At 37.5% G+C, this 23,823-nt stretch overlaps 1 protein-coding gene across 5 annotated transcripts in view; it reads left to right on the plus strand.

Moving 5' to 3' along the window:
• The window catches only part of TEK (TEK receptor tyrosine kinase), a 36,805-nt gene extending 13,836 nt beyond the window's left edge, over window positions 1-22,969 (plus strand). For 2 of the 5 annotated variants that reach the window (XM_085314961.1, XM_085314965.1), the window contains 21 exons: window positions 1,550-1,660; window positions 3,721-3,873; window positions 5,938-6,069; window positions 7,131-7,271; window positions 8,051-8,179; window positions 9,220-9,374; window positions 10,132-10,273; window positions 10,648-10,809; window positions 11,559-11,693; window positions 12,421-12,714; window positions 13,990-14,289; window positions 14,853-15,010; window positions 16,226-16,436; window positions 17,691-17,801; window positions 18,113-18,303; window positions 18,671-18,784; window positions 19,672-19,742; window positions 20,305-20,345; window positions 21,423-21,519; window positions 21,986-22,085; window positions 22,192-22,969. In XM_085314961.1, the coding sequence (XP_085171087.1) occupies window positions 1,550-1,660; window positions 3,721-3,873; window positions 5,938-6,069; window positions 7,131-7,271; window positions 8,051-8,179; window positions 9,220-9,374; window positions 10,132-10,273; window positions 10,648-10,809; window positions 11,559-11,693; window positions 12,421-12,714; window positions 13,990-14,289; window positions 14,853-15,010; window positions 16,226-16,436; window positions 17,691-17,801; window positions 18,113-18,303; window positions 18,671-18,784; window positions 19,672-19,742; window positions 20,305-20,345; window positions 21,423-21,519; window positions 21,986-22,085; window positions 22,192-22,266 (3,023 nt within the window). In that variant the 3' untranslated portion in view covers window positions 22,267-22,969. The remainder of the gene's footprint in view (window positions 1-1,549; window positions 1,661-3,720; window positions 3,874-5,937; window positions 6,070-7,130; window positions 7,272-8,050; window positions 8,180-9,219; window positions 9,375-10,131; window positions 10,274-10,647; window positions 10,810-11,558; window positions 11,694-12,420; window positions 12,715-13,989; window positions 14,290-14,852; window positions 15,011-16,225; window positions 16,437-17,690; window positions 17,802-18,112; window positions 18,304-18,670; window positions 18,785-19,671; window positions 19,743-20,304; window positions 20,346-21,422; window positions 21,520-21,985; window positions 22,086-22,191) is intronic. The other 3 variants (XM_085314964.1, XM_085314962.1, XM_085314966.1) reach the window with 3 other exon arrangements.
• Window positions 22,970-23,823: the final 854 nt, after the last annotated feature.

Genomic DNA, 23,823 nt, shown 5'->3' on the forward strand with positions numbered 1-23,823 from the left:
TAACAACAACAACAAAAAAAAGTAAAATAAATATGATTCCTGTAAAAGCGGAGCCTGAGCAAATGCAAAGCCAGCTAGGAGCATAGACCTCTCAAAGATTTGTTCCAGCTGAGATTCAGATGGGACTTGCTGTCTGAAAGGTCCGGCTCATCTTGCTGAGGAAGTGCCAGTGGCAGCAGTGCTGGGGGCCCCTGGGATCTGAATAAAAACAAGACACATGAGTTCCTCAYCCAAGAGGAACTTCTGCAGGAGGAGCTCTGAGGCTCAACAAGCTCAAAAATGTAAAGGGGAGAAGATCTGGTAAATATCTATGCTCCACTTCTCTGCATGATCTAAAATAAAAAATACAAAGATGTAAGAAGTGAAGCTGAAGTTTGGAGAATAAACATTACCTATTTTTGGAAGAATTTTTGTATTTTTTTTCCATACTGCTTATCAGTTACAATGTAGCACAAAAACAGTGAGCTAAAACTGGTTGTAACATCCTGAAATTTGTTCTCTCTCAAAAAGGAAAAAAAAAAAATCTCAAAACCCCTCTAAACCCACCACCCTCACATTTTTCTCCTGCAATTTTCCAGTTAAATGAAAGGAATTGTCCTTAACTTATTTTAAAGTGATGTGTTGCAATTAAAATTACCATTTCATTGACTCCAAAACAATACTTGTTTTCAAGATTTTTCTTCCCCTTCCCTGATTTTTGTTCTGATTTTTTTTTCCACTGGTAATGATAGGGAAAATGCAAAAATTTTGTGGAAATCCCTCCATCTACTACTTTCTTTTTTAAAAAACAAGAATTATTAATAAATCCATAAAAGTACTTTTCTATTTGAGTAGTAAAACTAATTTGGATTTTCCAGTTGGAAAACTGAAAAATGCCACAGATATAGACAGTTCCTCCCAGAATATTTTTATTTTAATTAAGCCACATTTTTAGACAAGAGCATTTTTTGGGTAAACATACCACTGGTTGTGAATATATTTTGCTCTTTTCTTCTTAGTGTAGACTAATGCTCTCAGTACTTGTAGAATGTATGGTGAACTACCACAAGCACAGGCCTACTCTGTCTTAACTCCATCCCCTGCTGACCCAAGTCTTGACTCTTCTACATCATAAAGCTTACACACAAAAGAACTGAGTCACTCAGGCTACTTGTCTGCCAATGACAACTTGTTCACTACAATGCATTTTCCAGTACTTTATCTAGTCTGCTTTTAAAAATGTCCCAAGGGATGAGGAAGCTTGGGGAAAGTATTTTACAGCCAGTTGGAACTCCCAGTTAGGAAGAGTTTCCAATTACTCAGCCAAATTTCTCTTAATTTTATGGTTCTAGTTGTACTGTGCTGTTTGAGGGCATAGGTGACTCCATCATCCCCGGCAAAACACAAGGTTGAGGCTCCTGGTGCTAAAAGAGTCAATGCCTGGAAATTTAAGTATCAGAAACTCTGAAGGAAGGTGTGCTGTAAACTCTCAGCTTTTGGGACAGGGACTACACAGAGATAAGAGCTGTTCTTATTGACCCCATACTTCTCTCTTCTGTTTTGATTTCAGCTTCATTCCACCCAGTGGCCTTAACTGTTACAGCAAATAAGGGAGAGCATGTGAATATTTCCTTCATCAGAATGGCAGCAAAAGAGGAAGATGCAGTGATCTACAAAAATGGTAATTAATCTCTCCTTCTGTCTTGTCTCTTCTCCTTTTCCAGCTGTCATCCTCTTAGCCAAGTGGTCACATAACTGCATTAAAATCATTGCTGATGATGTCCACACTATGAAAATGGAAAAGGCATAATTTCTTATGCATTTATGCTCCTTAATGGAGCTATTTGTCATACTGAAGTGTACAGCTGATCTATTTATTTGTTCTTCCTCTGAATGCCAGATCCTCCTTTTGTGCCTTGATTTTGCTTCTCATTCTTCCATTTCCTTCCCTATCTCTTCATATCTTTTGCTAGCATATCTTTTTACTGTGCTGCTCAGAAGACACCTTTGCTGCATCTTTCTTGGTGTTTCTACCACTTTTCAGGTGCATACCTTTCATGCCTCATAGGACTTTTAGAAGCCATGTAAATTTTATGATGCACTTCAGGGTAAGGAAGGCATTTGTAATCTGCTATTAAAAAGGCAAAACTGATAAGAAAATTTAAACTTCATTCAACTATAAAAATTAGATTTAGGCTGTAAAAATTCAAGACATCAACTTTTCTATTCAATGTAACTCCTAAATCACATGCAAATCATGGTAAATTGTCTGTTGCTACTGTTCAGCACTCCGAAATAAGTACAGCTTACTGTTGATCTCACTCAGAAATGTAGCAAAATATTAGTTAGTTAAATTCACAGTGCATTCATATTTAATCAAGATGTTAAACCCCAAGAGATTTCAGCAGGGGGGAAGTATGTCCAACATACCTGTTCATCTTTGCATCCTAATAGTCTGGCTTAGAGTGAGCTACTAGGAAACAGGCTGGGACCAAGCAGAGCAGGATGAGCTAAACAGGTGTCAGCACACTGCAAAAGAATGTAACCTGTGGACCAGTCCTACCTTGTTAAACTCAATTTTTAACTACTTTCCTTGGTGAGTATGCTCTCTCTCCTGTGTGCATGTGCATGATCCTCTAATGACCTTCATGCTAGACTAACAGGTAGGTAGGACAACAGGTCTGAATCCTAGCAACTGGAGAGAGATGCTAGTGATCAAGGGAGCCCCACAAGTGAAATTCAAGCCAGGCCAGCRAGTGAGTAGGGTAAGATGTCTGAGAGCAAGCTATTGGAGAGACCATAGGTCCAGGCCAGCTGTTGGAGAAACTTGTTATTGGAGGTGTAAGGGTGTTGAGGTTCATGTGTATGTGAGTACTCTATGCATTTGTAATGCTTGAATAGGAATAGTTCTCTTGTATGTGTTGCTCTGTTTGTACAGTACAATACATACAGTGTGTATGTACAGTGAGTGTGTACATATGTATGTGCACATGTGTGTTTTGGTGATACTTGCTCAGACTTGCTGCTGGACCTGGCACCAGCCTTGCCCTACCAGGCAGAGATGGGAAGACTCCAGTGAGTTCTGAAGTCCACTGGATTCAGTTTATCTTTGACAGCAAACAATGCTCAAATCTTGTTACTGAATGATCTGGGGGGGCGGAGGATGATTGARTACTATTGCCTTACTCTAGCAAGTACATATGACTGACTTCAGCAAAGCTAGAATAAAACTGGTAAGCTCCCGTGGCAAAAAAATCGCAGAGACAGAAACATGTTAATTCAGTGAAGAAAAAATAAAGTCAATTGTGCTCCTTCTGCTTCAGTCTGCTTAGTAAATCCCTGTGCTACTGAGATTAAATAGGATAGGTTAGCCTTTGTTATTTCATTCCATCCAGCCACCCTAAATTTTTACAGAGTTACCCCTCACTTCCAGAAAGGCCAAGAAACAAAACTGGTACACATTTTGTCAATAGACTCTTAATAAAGAATTGCAAAACAATGTTTAACTTAAAGTTATTTGTCTTTTTCACATATACAACCTCCTCAAGACTAGCTTTGCTTTTACTTGCGCCTCTCCAAAAATCAACAACTCTAGTACAGCTAAGGAGCTGTTAGTAAATTCATAACCGATAAACAGTCTGCTGCTCAGTTCATCCCCACTGCCTTTCCTCAGTAACTGATTAAAACTCCTCTGGCTGTAAAGGGTGAATGACCTCTTGTGCTTGTGTGATCTTTCCCCAGGTTCCTTCATTCACTCTGTGCCCAGGCATGAAGTGCCAGGTGAGCTGGAAGTGTCCTGTTCTCATGTTCAGCCACAGGATGCAGGGGTTTACTCAGCCAGATATATAGGAGGAAACCTCTTTACTTCTGCTTACACAAGACTTATTGTAAGACGTAAGTTTCATTCATGCATGTTGATGGTTAATTATTTGAAGTTGAAATGAATCTAAGATGAAACTTCTACTACCAACTACCAAATAAGGGCCAAATCCTTTCTTGGTATAAGCTGCCATCATAGTATGTCAAAAGAAATTTTTGTGCAAGGGTCTTTGCTACAAGCTGATACTGATTTAAGCAGCTGAGAGGAAAAAAAAATCACATTTAGTCAAATCATCTTAGCTAGAACCAAGAGAAACAACTATTTTCCCAGCATCTCAACTTTTCAAATAGTAAGCAAGTACGAACAAAGAAGAAGGGATAGAAGCTTCCATAAATACCAGATGTGGATCTAAGCACAAAATAGGAGTTTTTATTGTCCCCTTTCTCTATAATGGGCTGAATCCAAAACATACTTATCCTCAGATAATCATCTTCAGCTTGAGCTATTTTCCTCACAGCTCATGTTGTTATGCCCATTTGTGTTAGATGTAAACAAAATTATATTCTCTTAACTTGAACAGATACATGAAATAAGTAATGTGAAATAAATATCTCTTCAAAGCTCATATATTATGAAATGTTTTTGACAGTAAAACATTTTATTTGCTAACATCCACAGGACGTTTCCAGGAATTACAAATGGACCAACATATGCCCAAAGTTTAGATTTTGAAGCTCTTGCTATTTTTCTAGATAAAATGGTGTAGATTCTGTTCTCTGCTCTGAGGTCAAGCTGCACAACAGATGACATATCCATAAACTCTCCTTGCCCCACTCTGGAGTTGTCCATCTCACATACTGGGAACACTTCTCAGGCACACAGAGAGAGTGCTACAGAGCATGCTAACAATAAACAGAATGGATGATTGTATGCTACTGCTCAAACGTGTCCTGGCTTTCTTTGATTTGCTATTACAGATGTAGCCTGAGGCTTTTAGCAAAGCTGTTCCCCTAAGTATTCAGATTTAAGAGTTGTTTGGGAGAAGGAAGAAAAGGAGTTCTAAATGCCATGTTGGCTCATGGAATGCACACTGAAATCTGAAAATGCTGTAGCAAGTCTGGATTACTCCAGTTTAAGTGAGGCTGCCTCAAGACTTTCCAGTTCTTCACCTTTCCATTCCTAGTTAGAGGTATTAATGAAGATTCCTTTCTATGATGTAAGAAAGATTGTCAGAAATCAAATACTGAAAATTATTGATTTGTCTCAGTTCCCACTGACTTCAAAAGTAGATGAGAGAATTTTGCATTCTGCAGGGACAGATGGAGCATTTGCATGATGGAATCATATGTTCTTGTAATGAAGTTTAGAGTCTGAGCTTAGATTCTATTAAATTGGTGTCAAACCTTGCACTGACAGGATTAATGCTAGTAGTAATCCTTTTAAATTATAAAATGTGAAAGGAAATACTAACAGGCATTAGAACTGACATTTATATTGACTGTTCTCGGTGCATTCTTCCAGAAACAGGACACTAGTAGATTCATCCTTGATATAAGGATCCAGTGAAGATAGGAAAGATACAACAGAGATCAAATTGACCTAGTGTACTTTAAATAAAAATCTTGTCACAGAAGGTGATAGCTTGCCAGATGTCAGCACAAGGCCAACAGTGCCAAGCTCAGACCTGCTAGTGTAGTATTAGCACAGCCAGTTCTAGGTCAATGAGTGTGCAGTGCCCTGGAGCTTTTACAGGTCTTCGGTCCATGTTCTAAGAACAAAATATTAAACATTACATCTTTGCCAACTTCCAAAGTAATTTTTCCAAATTAAAAAAGTCTACTTCTAGTTTCAAAAAAGGAAGGCTATTTCAGTTCCTTCCTTGAAGATTACGTATGAAGATTATTGAAGTTTGATAATGTTACTGTATACTGTGAAACTGTTTTACTCCAAGATTGGGGGCACTTCTACAATGGAAAAAGTGACTCCTTACACTAGGTCAGCTGGCCAGGGCTTTGGGGATTCATACGGATCTTATTGTTTTATATTTTTTTATTTGCCCTAATCAGAAAGAATTGTACTGGTTGACTAGTTACAGAACAAGAAAGCAACAAATATGCCATTGTACTTTTGCATAAAAGGGTGTGAAGCTCAGAAATGGGGCCCTTCCTGTAGCTCCCACTGCCCTGCTTGCATGAATAATGGTATATGTCATGAAGATACTGGAGAATGCATCTGTCCTCCTGGTTTTATGGGAAAAACATGTGAGAAAGGTAAGCAAACATTTTTTTATAGATTTCTTATTAATTTGTACACAGTAATGAAGGTTGGTAGAATACTAGGGAAAGTATCATATGTGCTTTACCTGTTTTATTCTTTGTAGATACATATTTAGAGCCAGTGTTGGAGAAAGGATAATGTTGGGTGAGATTAACTCCTGATCTGAACTAGTGTAGCTGTTCTTATGGTTATGAATTAATTCCTCCCTTTACACTCCCAAAAGATGTTACACTGTCAGAGTGGATGAGTGATCCCAGTTCCCCCCAGAATTAGTTTGCTTGAAGATACTGACTGATTCTTGAATGCATGATAGGATATGAGATCTTAAGGATACATCAGCACTGTGAAATGCAGTGTGTTTCTGTGTCAGAGATCCTCAGGCTGCTTCTCAATAAGTTGGTACTTCCTCATAGGGTGATGTGTCTCCACAAAGTTCACAAGGGGACATTAAGTATATATTTATGTTAGTGCATATCAACCTCTGTGACAATTAATTTTGATTCTGAAATAACTGGAACAGACATCACATTGCACTCTCAAGCAGGTTCTGGGTCTCGATGATAAGAATGTATCTTAATACTTTGAACAGAAGTAACAGCTAAGCTATTGGAATAACTGACATTTGAACCACACTAATGTAATACTGATCGTATCAGAAAAACAAAACGTTGAACTGGGCAGTTTCACATGTGCTGACCTCTGAGAAGGCAAATTGATTTTCATGGCACTGTTCATTCACTCTGTATTAAAACAAGGATAGAAAGAGGGCTTACTGCTGAAACTCTATCTCAAAATATCCAAAGCAATGAGTGCTTTGCTGTTGGATCCTCTTATGAGAGAAAGCTCTGTTTGTTTCTGCTGAATGAATTTACCCTTAGTGTAGCAGTGGTTTAACATGTTATGGATACTAATAGACCTAATACTTGTATGTTAAAAATGCTATTTTTCATTTCACTTCATCTTTAGTATTGTCTACAGTTTTATCACTGGAAGCATTAGCTCTTTTCCAAACTTAATGCTGTTGGGATATTCTTTCCCTCTTTCCCTTCAACAGCTTGTGGAGCCAATACATTTGGCAGAACATGTGAAGAGAGCTGCAAAGAAAATTCTGGCTGCAGAAATTATATGTTCTGTCTACCAGATCCATATGGTTGTTCTTGTGCTGCAGGATGGATGGGACTGGAATGTGACAAAGGTATAGTCAAGAATATGGGGAAGGCTGAAGAGACCATAATATGTTGGACTTAGAAAATACAGAAGAAAAGTAACAGAAGGGGGTTAAAGCCAGGATTTTTCACATTCTGGGAAGAAAAAAAAAAAAAAAAAAAAAAAAAAAAAAGGAAATTTTTAAATCAAAAAAAAAAAAAAAAAAAAAAAAGATAATACAGGAGCATTTCAGATGCTCATAGGAGGGATACAGTAAAGTTGCAGTTTATTCCATTCTGCAAAATGTAAAAATGTACTGATGTTCTGCTGAGATTCTAAAAATCTTTTAACAGCTACAGTCCTGAGGTATTTCTACAAGTCAAATTGAGAGATTTAGTGCCTGTCGTAGGTCCACTGCTGCACAATCCTGAGCATAATCAGTCTCATTCATTTTAATCAGATGACAATCGCTTTAGGACATATATTAATCCTTGTTTATGAGGACGTACCATCTTGCTCAATGGTGCCATAACTCAGATGAAGCCTTTGGACCCTACTCCAGTGTAAGTGAAACAACAAGTTTGGGGATTGAAGATGCTTCCACGATGGCACCTAGCCTAAAAATGACAGCTATGGATATAAATATGCTCCAGTTTTTGATGCTAGTAGGTTCTCAGGATCCCCTGTAGATGACTTAGTGTTAGTATGCGCAGTTTCAGCTCAGCTGGGGGAAGTAAGTCCTATTAGAGAATTGACACATGAAATTGAAAACTAATGGAGAACATTTTGTAGTATCTTTATACTAACTGGGAACATGCATACTTGCAGAATGCAAACCTGGYTTTTATGGATCTGATTGCAAACTCAAATGTAATTGTCACAATCGAGGGACGTGCGACAGATATAAGGGATGCATCTGCTCTCTCGGCTGGCATGGTCTGCAATGTGAAAAAGAAGGTAAAGCAAGGTAACACGGTAGTAAATGGCTTTTCCCAGTGTGACTGAAACCRCTCTTCATGCCAGTATACCACTTCCTATCCAGACTGGTATCTATAAACTGTCCATTATGCTCCCAGGGCCTAGACACATCCACATAACATTATTGCAATGCAGTGTTTTTGAGCCTCTGCATCATAAGGTGCATTTAGTATGCAACAGCTGCATCTGACATTGCTTTTCTTTGAGGTAGATTTGAAAACTCTAGGCTTTTACACTGACCTTAGCATCAATTACAGACACAAGTTGCACATTGTGGTGGCAGTGGTGACTTTTATATAAGCTCATGGTGCCTTACCTTTGCCTACCTCTTGTTTAGCTCTGTACACTCCTAAAGCATCTGTCTCATGGTGGTATAATGACCAAAACAGCAGGCCAAAGCCAGAGTCTGAGACATAAGTTAGGCTTGTAGAGCTCARTGGAAGACAATGCAATCAAATGGTTGCTGTCTCATACCATCTTTTGAATTCAGGCAAGGTTGGCACACAGTATTTTATAAAATACGCTCAGCATCTGTTATTTCTGCTTGATAAAGAAACCGACAAACCTACTGTTAATTTGTAAAAGCTTTAAACATAAAACCAAGCAGAGAAATAAACCATGATCCAACCAGACAATTCTACACTGTTGTGAGGGAGGTGGGAAGTGGGAAGTGGGAAGTGGGAAGTGGGAAGTGGGAAGTGGGAAGTGGGAAGTGGGGGAAGGGAAGGGAAGGGAAGGGAAGGGAAGGGAAGGGAAGGGAAGGGAAGGGAAGGGAAGGGAAGGGAAGGGAAGGACACAGGCCTTACGTTTCTTCCCATACCAGTTTTATATTGGTAATAGTGCTGACTTTGGCAAACTTCATTCTTGTGTTCACCCATGTAAATGAAGGGAAAACCAAATACCTAAGGTTTCTATGCTGTCCAGTGTGAGTGCTCATTTATGCTTACCTCTGTTCTGGTGCTGCCTTTGTCAAGTTCCGTTTGAAGGACGATAGTATAAATACTGTATACCTTCTGTAGGTTCAGCAGATCTTTCACCTCAGATAGAAAACTTACTAGATCCTGTGGAACTCAATTCTGGTGTAGAGTTCAAGCCTTTTTGTATAGCTACAGGCATGCCACTTCCTAAATCTGAAGAATTTAAACTGTTGAAACAAGATGGAACTGTCCTTAAGGTAGGTTCCTGATCAATTATTTCCTATTATTTCTGATATTTACTGACTCTGTTTGTAGTTAACGTACCCTATGCCTTTCAAGTGGAAAATGTGAAATTTCAGTATTCTGAAATTCAGTATTCAGTATTCACTGCTGTTCTTTATTTGTTGTATTCTTGCTAAAGAAGCTTAAAGCAGGAAACGACATGGCTTGAAGGGTCACCCAAAAAACAAGCAAAATAATAATCAGTTCACAAGCAACACATACACTTAGTACTGTTCAGCCAGTAAGTCAGAGTATTGCAACATTCTCAAAAATGAGAATAGAAAGAAGCCTTGATTTTTGGATAAAATAGCAAAATGTCCATTGAAATACCTAGTGCTAGCTTCATTGTACAATACAGCGAACTAGTTAAAATGTAATGTTTGTTATTAAATAGAGTGGAAATTAATTACTATCTGAAATACTCTGTGAATATTCAGTCAGGCTGTGGATCAAAGTTACATTTGTTATACAAAGACTAAAAAAGTAAAGCTGTTGATTTAAACAGAAAGAAGTGAGTTGTATGATAAAACCTAGCAGTCACCAGATGCAGTTCCTCACCTACAGCAGATGGACTTGTGAATTGCAGCACATACAAAAGCATATGGAATCGAGACAGAGCCTCTCTACTGAGTTCACTAATCTCTGGATGAGTTCCTTAGCTGTGAGAAAAATGATATGGAGAGTTTTTAAAATTATTCAGTTTTTCAGATCCTGCATGTTTTGTCATTTCAGCCTTCCCTAACTGTTACTAGTAATCGCTCTGAAGCTATGTTTACTATTAATCGAATCCAGCCCCGTGATACAGGAATCTGGGTCTGCAGTGTGCAGACAGTGGCAGGAATGGCAGAGAGACCATTTCAAGTTACAGTTAAAGGTAAGAGTATCAATGTCTTCCCATGTCTTTGCCTCTTTTTTTTTAAGGCAGTTTTATAGTCTAATATGGCAGGGTTTCTATTCTCTGCACTGCAGAAGAATGTTTGAATAAATATCTACAGTCAGAACACAAACAGAAGCCTGTTACAAGCAGCATCTTAATTATGTATGTTGAAAAGTAAGTGTGATGGTAAGGACTAAAAGAAAATGCAGGTTTTCTAGGAAAGATCTAAACCACCAGCTTTAGGATATAAACTTTTATTTTGTAAGAGTTTGGAAGAATCTCTCCCATTTTCCTGTAAATCTAAGAAGGTGCCAGGGTTTTACTGATATAGGGAATAAAGAGGCTGGTTTAATACTTGAATTCTTGCTTAGTTCCTCCTGTGCCACAGTATGCCCCAAGACTGAGAGACAGTGGACATAATTTTCTCATTATTGATATCAATGCTGAGTTACATCTTGGAGATGGACCTGTTGTTTCAACAAAACTCCTATACAAGCCAGCAAAACGTTATCAGTCATGGATGTCTGTGGAAGGTAAGAGTCCTGTGCTTAATTCTACCACAAACAAACTTCAGCTGCATGCTGAAACATATTTATAATGTAGTTCCTCCTCTTAACCTAGGCTTAGAGAGACTACAGTCTATAAACATTTAATCTTTTACTGGATCATGTCATCTATTTTGATAAGTAAGTTTTTATTTAGACAATATATATATACATATATATATAATTTAGACAAAAAATATGTATGCATGTATATACACACACACAAACACACGTATGTGTGTGTGTGCATATCTATATATATTTGTCTAAATATATCTACATATAGATATATTATTTATTAGGAATGGTACAAGTAAAATTGAACCTGCTTGTGAGACAGACAGTCATCTTCCAGCCCTGTTTTACCATGACTCCAGACAAGACCTAAAATATTACAGGAAACATTACAGGAACTTTAATAAGTAACAAATAATTGTTACATTAACTCAAGATCATACAAAATGTGCATAGATAATACACACTACCTCAATCAATCAAGAAAGAAATATTCCTTCAGCTGAGCCCAACTGGCTATGACTGGCTTATGCCACATTCATTAATAACAAGTATTCTGTATTTCTCAATAGTTTGCCTTAGTGCATGAGAGCAGTAGAAGAGCATGAGTATCTCACCTTCTATTTTCTGTGATTCAGGAATATTTTCCAAACCTTCTTTAACATCTAGCATTTTTCATCATGGATTATAGATTTTCTGTTCCTTTCTCCTTTTGTTCTCAGTGAAAGGCACAACCAAAAGACTGGATAATCTGGAACCAAAAACAGARTATCAGTTTTGTGTTCAGCTGAGTCGGCAAGGTGAAGGTGGGGAAGGCCATCCTGGACCACAGGCCAGCTTCACGACAACGGCGCTTGGTATGTCATGAGCTCGTCTTTTCACAAAAGGGATATTTTGGCTGTTCTCTTCTGTGGGTTGTTCCATAAACTCTGCCAGAGCATTTTCATTTGAGCAAAGAAGAGGCTTGACTAGAAGTTATTTAGACCCTTTTGAAGCTATCTCAGGCAAAGTGAAAAATAAGAAGTGAAGAAAAGCATCTTATATGGGACATATTATTCTCGCTGATTCACAGGTATGAAATTTGGGAATAGAAAGTTTGCATATTTTTTCTGAGCATGCAGCAGAATTGGCAACAGAAATCACTCCTTTTGCATGCCAGTCCTTCCTCTGGATCATTTCTTTCTATTAGATCAATTTACTTCTACAATTAAGATGTTTGAACACACAGAAAAGTTTCCAGATTATAGAGGATACATCCAAAATTGAATGTTGACAAACAAAATAAATGAAGATTCCATCAGAAATTATCTAATAAGATAACAAAAGAGCTGGCTTCTTCTTATGTCTAGAAAGTGTATCACCACCTCAGTGAAGAATGTGTGCCAACAGCTGTTGATAAGATACCTTGTGCCTATAAACACCTGAGATATAATTACTGTCAAATTTGCGGGGAAGGAGGGAATTGCCTTTTGTCACTCTAGGCTATGGGCCTGTGGTTGGGACAAGGGAATAACTGATACCCCTATTCTAGTTTATATACCAGACATGAAATGTTATTCCCTGTCTCACTGTGGCTCCCCCAAGGTCTTCCTCCACCAGAAGGCCTCACCCTCCTTCCAAAAAGTATGACATCGCTGAATTTGTCATGGCATCCTTTAACACTGAGGACAGAGGATGACATTCATGTTGAAGTGGAAAGGAAGAGTGTGAATGACAATGGTGACAAGAGCAGTGTTATCACCCAAGTGCCAGGAAATATGTCCACTCTGATCATTAAAGACCTTGAGCCTAGACAGCAATACATGTGCAGGGTACGGGTGAACACCAGGTCACAAGGAGAATGGAGCAACTATCTGTATGCATGGACTTTCAGTGACAGTAAGTAGCTAATTCACTTTTTTCTGTTTAATTCTTCCTGTTGTCATCAGCTAATGACTCCACTAAATGTAATCCTTTGTTCTGGTAACACTCAGATTCTGCAGACAACTTGTTGCTATTTCTATTATTATGAAGATAAGCTCAATGTCCAAAGAAATTCTTATTTTGGGAAGTACTAAGCACTGATAATTTTTCCAAAAATTGAATAAATAAGTAAAAATATTGGGAGGCCATGTTTTCTGTTTCAGTGTGAATGATGCTTCTAATGCAATTAGCATTTTTTTCTTCTTATAATATTGAACTTACAAAGTTCCATACCCCAAGCTCATTTGTTATTCCAAAAGATAAAACTACTCAAACCCTGCAATTCAGCTATGTCAATATTGAAGGAGTTAGCTTTTAAAGAAGGAAGAGAAGCTGCAATACAAGACAAATACCCTGAAAGCAGAAGGTTGTTAAACGTGCCGCAATAAAAATCAATGAATGTGCTTGAATTCTTGAAGTGAATAGCGTATTCCCTTTCATAATGTCACAACAGATACTTTATCTGAAGTGTGCCTAGTTGATGAGTACCACTGCCCAGACAATTCACTGGAAAGGCAAGCTTCTTAATCCGTACAGTAAGGAGTCTCCGTCACTGAGATCTTATGTGTATTAACAGAAATATCAATGGCTGTCACCAGACACTCCAGTTTCCTGACCTCTGACATCAATGTGTATTAAAAAAAATAAGAGGGTACTGTTTTCCTGGAAGAGGTACTTAGCTTAGGAGCCATGACTGTAGACATAGGTCCAGGGTTCAGCCCTGCTCATGGTTTCCTGATGAAATTTATGCAAGTGTTGGTCTAAATTTTCCCTCATTGTAACAGTCTGTAGCCTGACAGGAGCTTGCTCTCTGCAGCAGTGGAAAGCATGGGACCTAGGAATCGCACAGATATGGCAAGTCAGTACAGCRGTAAGCAAACCCCTTCTGCGTTAATCTGAAGGTAATCATTGTTGTCTTGCAGTACTGTCCAGAACATTCACATCTTTTTCCAAGGATAGCGGCATGATGAATGCCATTCTAAACCCTGCTGGGAGTGCTAAGTAATGCAGTATTGGTGATAGCACATCAAGTTCAAAAACAACTCGATTCAGTTAGCATAGCTTGTCAACAAAATTCTGCTTGTTTAGCACAGCAAGAACACTGAGGAAATTATATTTKCCCCACTGATGGAAGGAGAAGAATGTGGATATACACCAGAATGTTTTGTGTGTGCTTGTGTTTGTTTGCAGGAATCCCCCCTGCACCCTACAACATCAGGTTTTCTAACACCACAGACACATCCTCTGTCATCTCTTGGACAACTGCTGAGGGTCATTCCATCTTCTCCATCATCATCAGCTACAAAATTTATGGCAAGGCTGAGTACAACCACATTGATATTATCATAAAGAATACCACCATTACTCAGTATCATCTCAAGGGGCTTGAGCCAAACACAGTATACCAGGTACAGATTAACGCTCAGAATAACATTGGCTTAAGCAACCCAAACACATCGTTTGAATTGAAGACTCTTCCAGAAACTAAAGGTTGGTCAGTATGCCGGATTTGCACAAATGAGGGCTAGTAGTATAGAATAGTTAGCTGAAGTGAAGCCTTAAAAATTAATTTATTACTTTGTTTTTGCTCTGATTTTTGACACTCAGCACAGCGGCATCAGAGTTTGATTCTCAGCTCATTGCACGGCCGTAGTGAATCAGCAATATACAATATTGGTGTATATCCAATATATCTGTGATTCTGTGATCCACTAGAAACAGCCCAAAAGCTCATAAATTAAATGAGCTGAGTATAGGATTATTGTATCACTGAATACAAAAAACCTCTGACTTGTGTTCTGTAGTGAATTTTGAGATTAGCCATGCCGCAGTGAAGCTGCACGTCTGCCTGAATTCAAACAGAGCTGCAGCTGCTTAGACATCTAAAAATCAGAGTATTCAGCATCTGTGTCACTTTTGGAGAACAAAGAAATGTATTTCTACATCCTTATATTGTTTGTCTACAAGATGGGAGTATTTAGCTATGCATTGTTCATAGCTCCTTCAGAGTTAGCTGGAAGTAATGAAGAACTCTTTTTGTGCTTCATCAACAGCTCCATATGAATCAAAGGGAGGCAAAATGCTGCTTATTGCTATCCTTGGCTCAGCAGGAATGACCTGTGTAACAATTCTCCTGGCCTTTCTCATCATGCTGCAGTTAAAGCGAGCCAACTTCCAGCGCAGAATGGCTCAGGCTTTCCAAAATGTGGTGGTAAGTATTCAGTTTTCCCAACTCAGGGCAGTTGTTCATTTTGGCCTCATCTTTTCCTGTTTTATCTGCTTTCTTTTCTCCAGACTTTTAAAATACAGTCTTCATTCATGCAGTTAGCAATATTGTAGTAAAACTTATTTGCCAGTGATCTAGAGTTGAGGCAATCATATTTCTAAGCACAGAGACTTGAAGAAACAATGTACATGCTTTATAATCTCCCTTCTCTGTCTTGCTGCACTTGTGTATGAAAACTAATGAGCTAGACAGAATAGAGCAGCATATCCTCCCTCTGTAAAGTTGCACCCTATGTTGAAAACTGTAGCACTTTTTACTGTTGCTTTTGAGTGTCAGCAACTGCTTTGCATGGCTTTTCAGCCTGGGAACAGCAAAACAGGCAGGAATCAGTTAATGGCAGCATCATAGTCCTGGCTGTGAGGAGGAGTGGAAATTGCTGAAGGCTTTAATACTGCATAGAGACAGAGAAAGAACTGCTGGTATTATCTGTGCTATATATATATATCCTGCTGGAGTTTCTACATTCCTCTGCCTTCCAGTGCCTTCTCTTACCTGTGAAGTAGAATGAAGCTGGGCTGAAGAGCTGCTCTGACTGGATCTGTATAGGTTGTTTCATATAAAGGGGACTGCAGGTATGTCCATTCAAGACAATGATCAGTCCCCTGGGCATACAGAACAGCTCCTGCTTTGTCTTGAGACCTTTTGCACAAAAGTGTTTTGTGGGTATGTGCAGCTAACTGTCTCTTCAAGTAAAAATGATTATTTTCTCTTTTCTTGTTTCTTCTTTCCTCATCTTCTTATTGAGCCTGACTGGCACAGGATTTAGTAAGTCCTAATAGGAGATAAATCTTACCTCGAGAATTAAAACTGGCACTGAGAGCATTTTTACCAGACCATTATTGCCCATCTCCTTCAGTCTTCAAAATGTTTGCAATAAAATTGTTCAGAAGGCCCAAATCTACAAAGGTACTTGGATATAAATAAGGAGTCTGAATAATTTTGTGTGTCTGGGCACTAGTGCTTCATGCTTGATGCAGTCAGTTTCTACAGTAGGCATAATTTTCTACTGTATTTAGTGTAAGCAAAAAATGGTCCATGCTCTGCCTGTGTACCTGAGTGATTATGTATTCGGGTAGTATAATCAGTGCATTGGAAAGGTATAAACCAGAACTAATGCCATTGATTTAATTCTGTTTACAGAGGGAAGAACCAGCTGTACAGTTTAACTCAGGTACTCTCACCCTGACCAGGAAAGCCAAAAACAGCCCAGATCCCACGATTTATCCAGTTCTCGAGTGGAATGACATCAAATTTCAAGATGTGATAGGGGAAGGTAATTTTGGGCAAGTCCTGAAAGCACGAATTAAGAAGGATGGCTTACGCATGGATGCTGCAATTAAAAGAATGAAAGGTAGTAATGATCAGAGACTAAAGACTTCTGTTGRTTGTTCGTGTGTTGCCTGCCATAAGAAAGTGCAAATAGCCCTCTTCCAGCCCTAAAATAAATTTAAATACTTAGTATTCAAAGTTACTAATGAAATCACATTAGCTGTCACCTGGCCAAGACTTTGTCCTGGCAAGGACTGCATTTCATCAAGAGCGTGGTGCTAGACTCTTTTCAGTGGTGCCAAGAGACAGGACAAGAGGCAATGGGCACAAACTGAAACACAGGAAATTCCATCTGAACATGAAGAAAAGCTTGTTTCCCGTAAGAGTGACAGAGCACAGGAATAGGTTGCCTAGAAAGGTTGTGGAGTCTCCTTTTCTAGAAATACTGAAAACCCACTTGGACACAAGCCAGCGCAACATGCTCTAGGTGTCCCTGCTTGAGCAGGGGGTTTGGACTAGATGATCACCAGAGGTCCTTTCCAACCTCCACCATTCTTTGATTCTGTATGATTCCATGATTTCTGCTGTGCCAAGTTGCAGCTCTGTATTTACCTTTAATAGCTAATATTTATTGCTAATATAATTGCTAATAGTATTATCTATTTTTCAATTCATAGTGTAGTACAAAGCTCATTTTTGAGTTTATCTACAAAGTGGGAGTTACTAGGAGATGTATTTCATAGAAATAATAGCACAAAGCTAACCTTGCTCACCTTGCCTTAGCTCAGTAGTTCAGAGAGAACTGTATCTATATACCTTATATATATATTGTGAGGATCATTTAACTCTCTTTGTATTTATTGGGCTTGACTGCAGTTTCAGAGAAAATATAATACCTAGAATACCGCAAGAATTTAGGTATTTTCCTGTAATTCACTAGATCATTTGCTAGGAAAATTAGGAGACATTCTAAGTATGATAATCAGTAAAAAAGAGCCAAGGCCTGTAAGCAGGCTGAAATAATCAACAGCACAAAACAAGAAGGATCCCTAGGCAGCTAGATTCATATGATCTGTTACAACTTTTTATATTCTCAAATAAATGAGTATATTAAGATACTTTCTTTTTCTGCAAATGGCTGCTACATGCATAATGTTGCTTTTTTTCTCTTTCAATTGAAAAATCATACATTTTTCAGTAAAAATTGTTATGTCTTAGAGTTTTTCCCTCTTACCTTTGGGGATGAGGCAGTAGTCCCAGACTCATACTAACTAACAATGATATGGTCATAGATTCAGTTCAAATGAAAACAAACGTGTGTTGATTTGATTTTCAGAGTATGCCTCAAAAGATGATCACAGAGACTTTGCTGGAGAACTTGAAGTTCTTTGTAAACTTGGTCATCATCCCAACATCATAAATCTTTTGGGAGCATGTGAGCATCGGGGTAAGAGAATTTTGAGTACACGGAAGTTAAGTTAGTTTAAAAGAAACACTATAGCCCATATAGTCCACAGAAAAGTAATTTAATGACTGAAAAACTATATAAACCTGTTTTTGGAGCTACAGACCACATAAATCCTCCAGAAATGATAACACTCATCAGCAGCTCTAAGGCCTTTTCGGCACATACAAATTACATTGTTTGATATTTCTCCTCGTCTGTTTTATTGTTTCCTTCTTACGCACAGCAGTGTAAGTGCCCAAACACTATTAGTCATCTCTTACCTTGTGATGCACTATCTGATTTTACTTTAGGATATCTTTATCTTGCAATTGAATATGCACCCCATGGAAATTTACTGGACTTCCTTCGGAAAAGCAGAGTGCTAGAGACAGACCCAGCATTTGCTATTGCCAACAGTACTGCATCTACACTTTCCTCTCAGCAACTTCTGCATTTTGCAGCAGATGTCGCTAGAGGAATGGACTACTTAAGCCAGAAACAGGTTAGTCCTAAACTCTCTACTCACACAATTCTTTTATTATGGACTATGCATTTTAATGAGATCAAAATAAGGTTATGATTTTAGTTTCCCTAACACCTGCTGGATGACCACATTTTATTACGTTTATTGAGCTCCATCAGAAAATGCATCATGGAGAATCATGGAAGAGAATTTAAAATAGAATTAATCGGGTAACTAACTGTTTTCTTCTCTAGCTAAAGTTAATAATCGTCTTGATAATGGCATATCAAGTAGTTTCATTTGGTTTTGGTTTTTATTTTGAATGCCTATAATTTTCAATGCAACATTAAAATCGTATGTGCAAAGCTCATAAATACCATGCTGAAGTCTACTTTTCAAATTTTAGTTTATTCACCGAGATTTGGCAGCRAGAAACATATTGGTTGGAGAAAATTACATTGCAAAGATAGCTGACTTTGGCTTATCAAGAGGTCAAGAAGTTTATGTTAAGAAGACCATGGTAAGAATCAAAACAAACTGCTTCTACAGTCTGTTTTCCTTTTTTGTCTCTTTTCGTGTGTTTTTATGTAAACAAAAATGCATACTCATGCCTACTATTTAACTGTATTTATATTATGTATTAAAGTGAATAAATACTTACATCAAATGTTTGTAACTATACATACATACCTTACTTGCAGATCAATTTTGTACAATATTTATATTACGTACAATATAATTGAAAATGAATTATATGGGTAACTGACAATGTAACTAAAATAGGTCTAAAATATCTGATTTGGCAAGCTAGTTATCAGACTTAGTCAAATTATGTTATAGAAATAAATACAATATATATTAGCTAAATGAATAGGATATGTGTATATCTCTACAGCTATGAAAATTAAATGTCAATATCAGAATATCTTCAGCTGACAAGTTGGTCTAATTATATTGAATGAGGCCCAAGTTATGAAGATGGTAACCAAAGGCATGTGAGGCTCTATGTGGAAAAAGCAGCAGCTGTCCAGAGCTAATCCTCTGGGGGCTCTGGAAGAAGGTGCCTAATGAACCTCATGAAGTCACAGACCATAGATAACATCTTATGGTCAAAGGGACAAGAATGCTTAGAGGCATAGCAAGGCATCACTCAAGAATTATTTCCAGTACCTCTTGACTGTTATTTGATAAATTTTTGTTGCCCTTAGTGGGAACTGAACCTCTGGAGAGTAACTGTACAACTCAAGTTGTGGAATACTAGTCAGTATGTTTATCTGCTAACACTGACTTGCATGTTGTAATTTTTAATTAACATAACTTCTGGGAAAAAAAAAAAAAAAAAAAAAAAAAAAAAAAAAAGCCTAAGTTGCAGTATTCCACTAACTGACCTGAATGAATGATTTCCAGGGACGGCTTCCAGTGCGATGGATGGCAATTGAGTCTTTGAATTACAGCGTCTATACCACAAACAGTGATGTGTAAGTATGCTTTCCAAAATTTTTTATACATAACTTTATCAATATCAAAAAAAGTTTGACAATTGAGATAGCCACTCATTTCACTCAGAAAAATCAGTAATTCTGTCAGCATATGAGTGAACAAATGGCAAGGAAAAAAAAACACAAAGAAAACAAGAAATTATTTTTATTTCATCATCAATATCTAACATTCTTCTAAGTCCATCAGGTAATTGAATTTGGGGCAGTTTTTCTTATTTGAAACAGAATTCTGTGGAATTCTTCAAAGATTCAAAGGAACTCAGAATTTTAGTCAAGCAACTGGAGTTATTATTTGGCAAGCCAATTCTGTAATAGCACTATTTTTCCAAGAGAGAACAGACTGGAACAGGATAGACTTGAGAATTAATTTTACTGAGGATCTCACTCCATGTACCCCATTGTTACACAAAAATAGTACAAAAATGAAAAGAATGAATGACACTTCTCTGTCCTCTGAATGTTAGCAAAACTATCTACTATTTTGAAATATGACACCTTGTTGCATTCTTGTTGCACTCTGAATTATATCCCTCTATTGCAGATGGTCATATGGTGTCCTACTATGGGAAATTGTTAGTTTAGGTAAGTATCTGGATTTCATACTACAAAAACAAACAAATCTGGGCCACTGTAGCTCCATTCACTCTGCCTATTGAGTTGAAAGCATACCTTGCTTTCAACCATACTCCATTTTTCCCTTTATATTTTATTAAATATGATTTAGGTTCAATGTAATTGGAAAAATGACTGTTCCATTTTCAATTCCAGTACCATTCTACATGAAAATAACAAAGCTACCATGTTTTCATTATACTACAAAACATAAACAGTATCTAAACATAAAAATTCAGCCTGTCACATGATCTAAGGCCCTAATCCAACATGCTTTCAGGTTTATGCCTTGAACTTTAAACCAAGACCTATATTTTAAGGGTATTTTTTGCCAGACTTCTTTTATTCCAGGTAGTGTAGAAGAAAGATTTTAAAAGATTCATCTTCAAATAAAACTTTGAGCTCAATTCTGCGAACAATGCTATWCATGATACTTGTGGTACAGACTCAAGCCATTCCAAATGACTGTGTTACATGCTCTTTATCACTAGTCATGAGTGTCTGCAAATTAATTCAGGTTCACACTGTACATGAGACTAACCTTAAACTCTTACAATTTTTGCCCATTTCTTCTTGTTAAGAGAATGGTTTGTGCTAAATATAGGTGTGAACCAATACACTGCAGTGTGAAGAATCAAGGTTCTAAGCATTTATACATCTGCAAAATAGTGCAAACTTTTACACAATAATAGCTGCAGAGATTCATATCTAACCTTATTTATACTATGTTAATGAAGGAATGACTCACCTACCACCACTGAGGGCACTGCAAAAACATTTCAAATTAAATCAGATGCAGGTCTTTGGAACTGTAGAGAAATTTGGGCCAGTCTTGCAGGTGATAAAAATGTATACTGTCTTTTATTCTTCCTCTACACTGCTGTGCATTAGTCAATATGGAAATACTAACAGTAGAGGAGTAGCTGTAACAAACAACTTAATGTTGGACGTATTTGAGTCAGTCTTTTTTCATATCTGCAAAAATTAGATTTTTATTTACAAAAACCTCTGAAGAGTATGTTCATGACCATGGCTAAACTGTTTTAGGTGGAACACCCTATTGTGGAATGACATGTGCAGAACTCTATGAAAAATTGCCTCAAGGGTACAGACTGGAAAAGCCTCTCAATTGTGATGATGAGGTGTAAGTAACTACCTTCGCAAACAAAACAACACAACACAAAATAACATCTGCTATACAAGATACGATCTCTACAAGAAAGAAAATAAATCTTTTTTCAGGAAAATAGAAAAGTCACAATTTCTTTTAATTTTAAATAGGATATGGAAGTGGAAATAATTATTTAAGGCCTTTTCTACCCTGCATGCACTCTTATCTGCCACAAATAATCTTATCTTTCCCAGGCTCTGTTTCTGCCAAATATCCAGTCCCTTGTACAATATGGCTAGGCTTCAGCTCAAAGAGAACATTTTAATTATTCAAGAAAAAAAAAAGTTTCTTTCCAGACAGCAAACAGCTGTGGCAAATGTAAATCCAGCTATGAAGTTTATCTGAAAAATGGAATGCCTAATACAATCTTTCCATAAACATGAACTTGTAGCTTTAACTTGTGTCTAAACCATCATGTGTTGGTGCTTGAATTTTAAAGGTATGACCTAATGAGACAGTGCTGGAGAGAGAAACCATATGAAAGACCATCATTTGCTCAGATACTGGTGTCACTGAACAGGATGTTAGAAGAAAGAAAGGTAAGAATGAATTTCTAGACAAGAATAAGGCCATGAATAATACAATTAGTTAGGTTTCTTGAGGCAATGCAGCTTTTATGATACTTTTTAAAAATTTTCTCCCTAGACATACGTGAATACCACCCTATATGAGAAGTTTACCTATGCAGGCATTGATTGCTCCGCTGAAGAAGCTGCTTAAGATGGGAAAAATCTTCATTCATCAATAACATATTAAAAAAAAAAAAACCAAACTCGGTCTTCTGGAGCCCAGAATGTTATGTGTAGAACTCTGTACAGCTCTAATTGCATAATATTGTTTAACTACAGATATCTATGCGTATATCACACAGTAACCTCTGCCTCCACAGGCTGCACAAGTGTACATACTGTTCTCAGTAGGAATGGACTAAAGTCATAAAATCTGCTGTTTCATGCACAATTTGTGTTCTAGACATGTAGATAATGTATGCATACAGTTATAGTAATGAATTATGTGTTGCCTTGTTGGATATTTTTGACACCTTCCAAGAACTACTGCTATCAAAATCACTATCTTACAGCAATTTATAAATTTCATTGCAATTCAAACAAAAATTATAAGCTCTGTACAAAAATTCAAGTTACAGTCAGATGTCAAKCCAGTATCCTCATCAAGAATAATTACATAAGCCTCTTCTATTTGTATGTAAAAGTGAACTAGTAGGAATTTCTTCAAAAATTCTGACACTTGCAAAATACAACGAATGCTATTGTTCTTCATTGTGCAGTTTAACAGCCAGTTTCTATACAAAGTATCAGTTTGCATAATTTGAAAAATACATGTATATATTGAAGTGTTTGATGCCATCTGATACAACTATATAGCCATTTTCATGAAGTATGGTATTAAAGAATATACTACATATTGTGAAACATTTTTACAATTAGCCTGGATAATACACATGAAGTTTTTGGAATGTGTTTCATTTAATAATTTCACTGCATGATTGTTATAGAAACAGGGTTTACTTGCTTTTTGCTTGTTTTACCCCTTGTGCAGGCTTTTGTATGATATGGCCTCTTAAAAATATTTAACTAAAATGCTTTAAAACAGTGACATCTGGCCTGCCAAAAATGTCTTCAAGTTCTCAGGTCAAACGATTAGAGGCAGGATTGCCCTGAGCTTCCAGTATCAAACCAATCACTTGGGATTCTGCAAGATTTACCTGTTCAAATTTCACATATAGCTTACCTCATGCTTTAGACACACTCCCCTCATCACTAGCTCGTAACTGGCTATCAGATCACAATGACTGTTTGGATGTGTGGCTTACTCCCTAGGTTTTTGGGGCGCGAAGGGAAAGGGATGGAGAGAAGTGTTTCCCTTCTGATGCTGGGTTTGTGTAGGCATATGTGGGTAGGTACAAGGGAAGGATATCACAGCAGAGTATAAAGTTATAGTGCAGGCATATATCAGTTCTGACTCAAAAAGAAAAAGCACTAAAAGTTATAATGAAAGGGTCAAAGAAGAATGTTGACATCACTTGTGTGGTTGTGAAACAGGCAGAGCTTGCACTATAAGTCCCACTGTTACAATCTTAGTTTAGAAAGAGTGTACAGACAGACTGGACCAACACAATCTTAGTAAAATATCTTCAAATGACAGAAAATAATCCACGATAACTTTCATAAAAGACTACTTGGCAGGGCACTTCCTTGAGGCATGGGAATTATGTTCTACTGTCTGAATAGGCTCATACAAGTCAGAAAGATGAAC

The sequence above is a fragment of the Rhea americana genome, unplaced genomic scaffold (genome assembly GCF_003343005.1).
Source record: "Rhea americana isolate MKP2758 unplaced genomic scaffold, rheAme1 scaffold_418, whole genome shotgun sequence".
NCBI lineage: Eukaryota > Metazoa > Chordata > Aves > Rheiformes > Rheidae > Rhea > Rhea americana.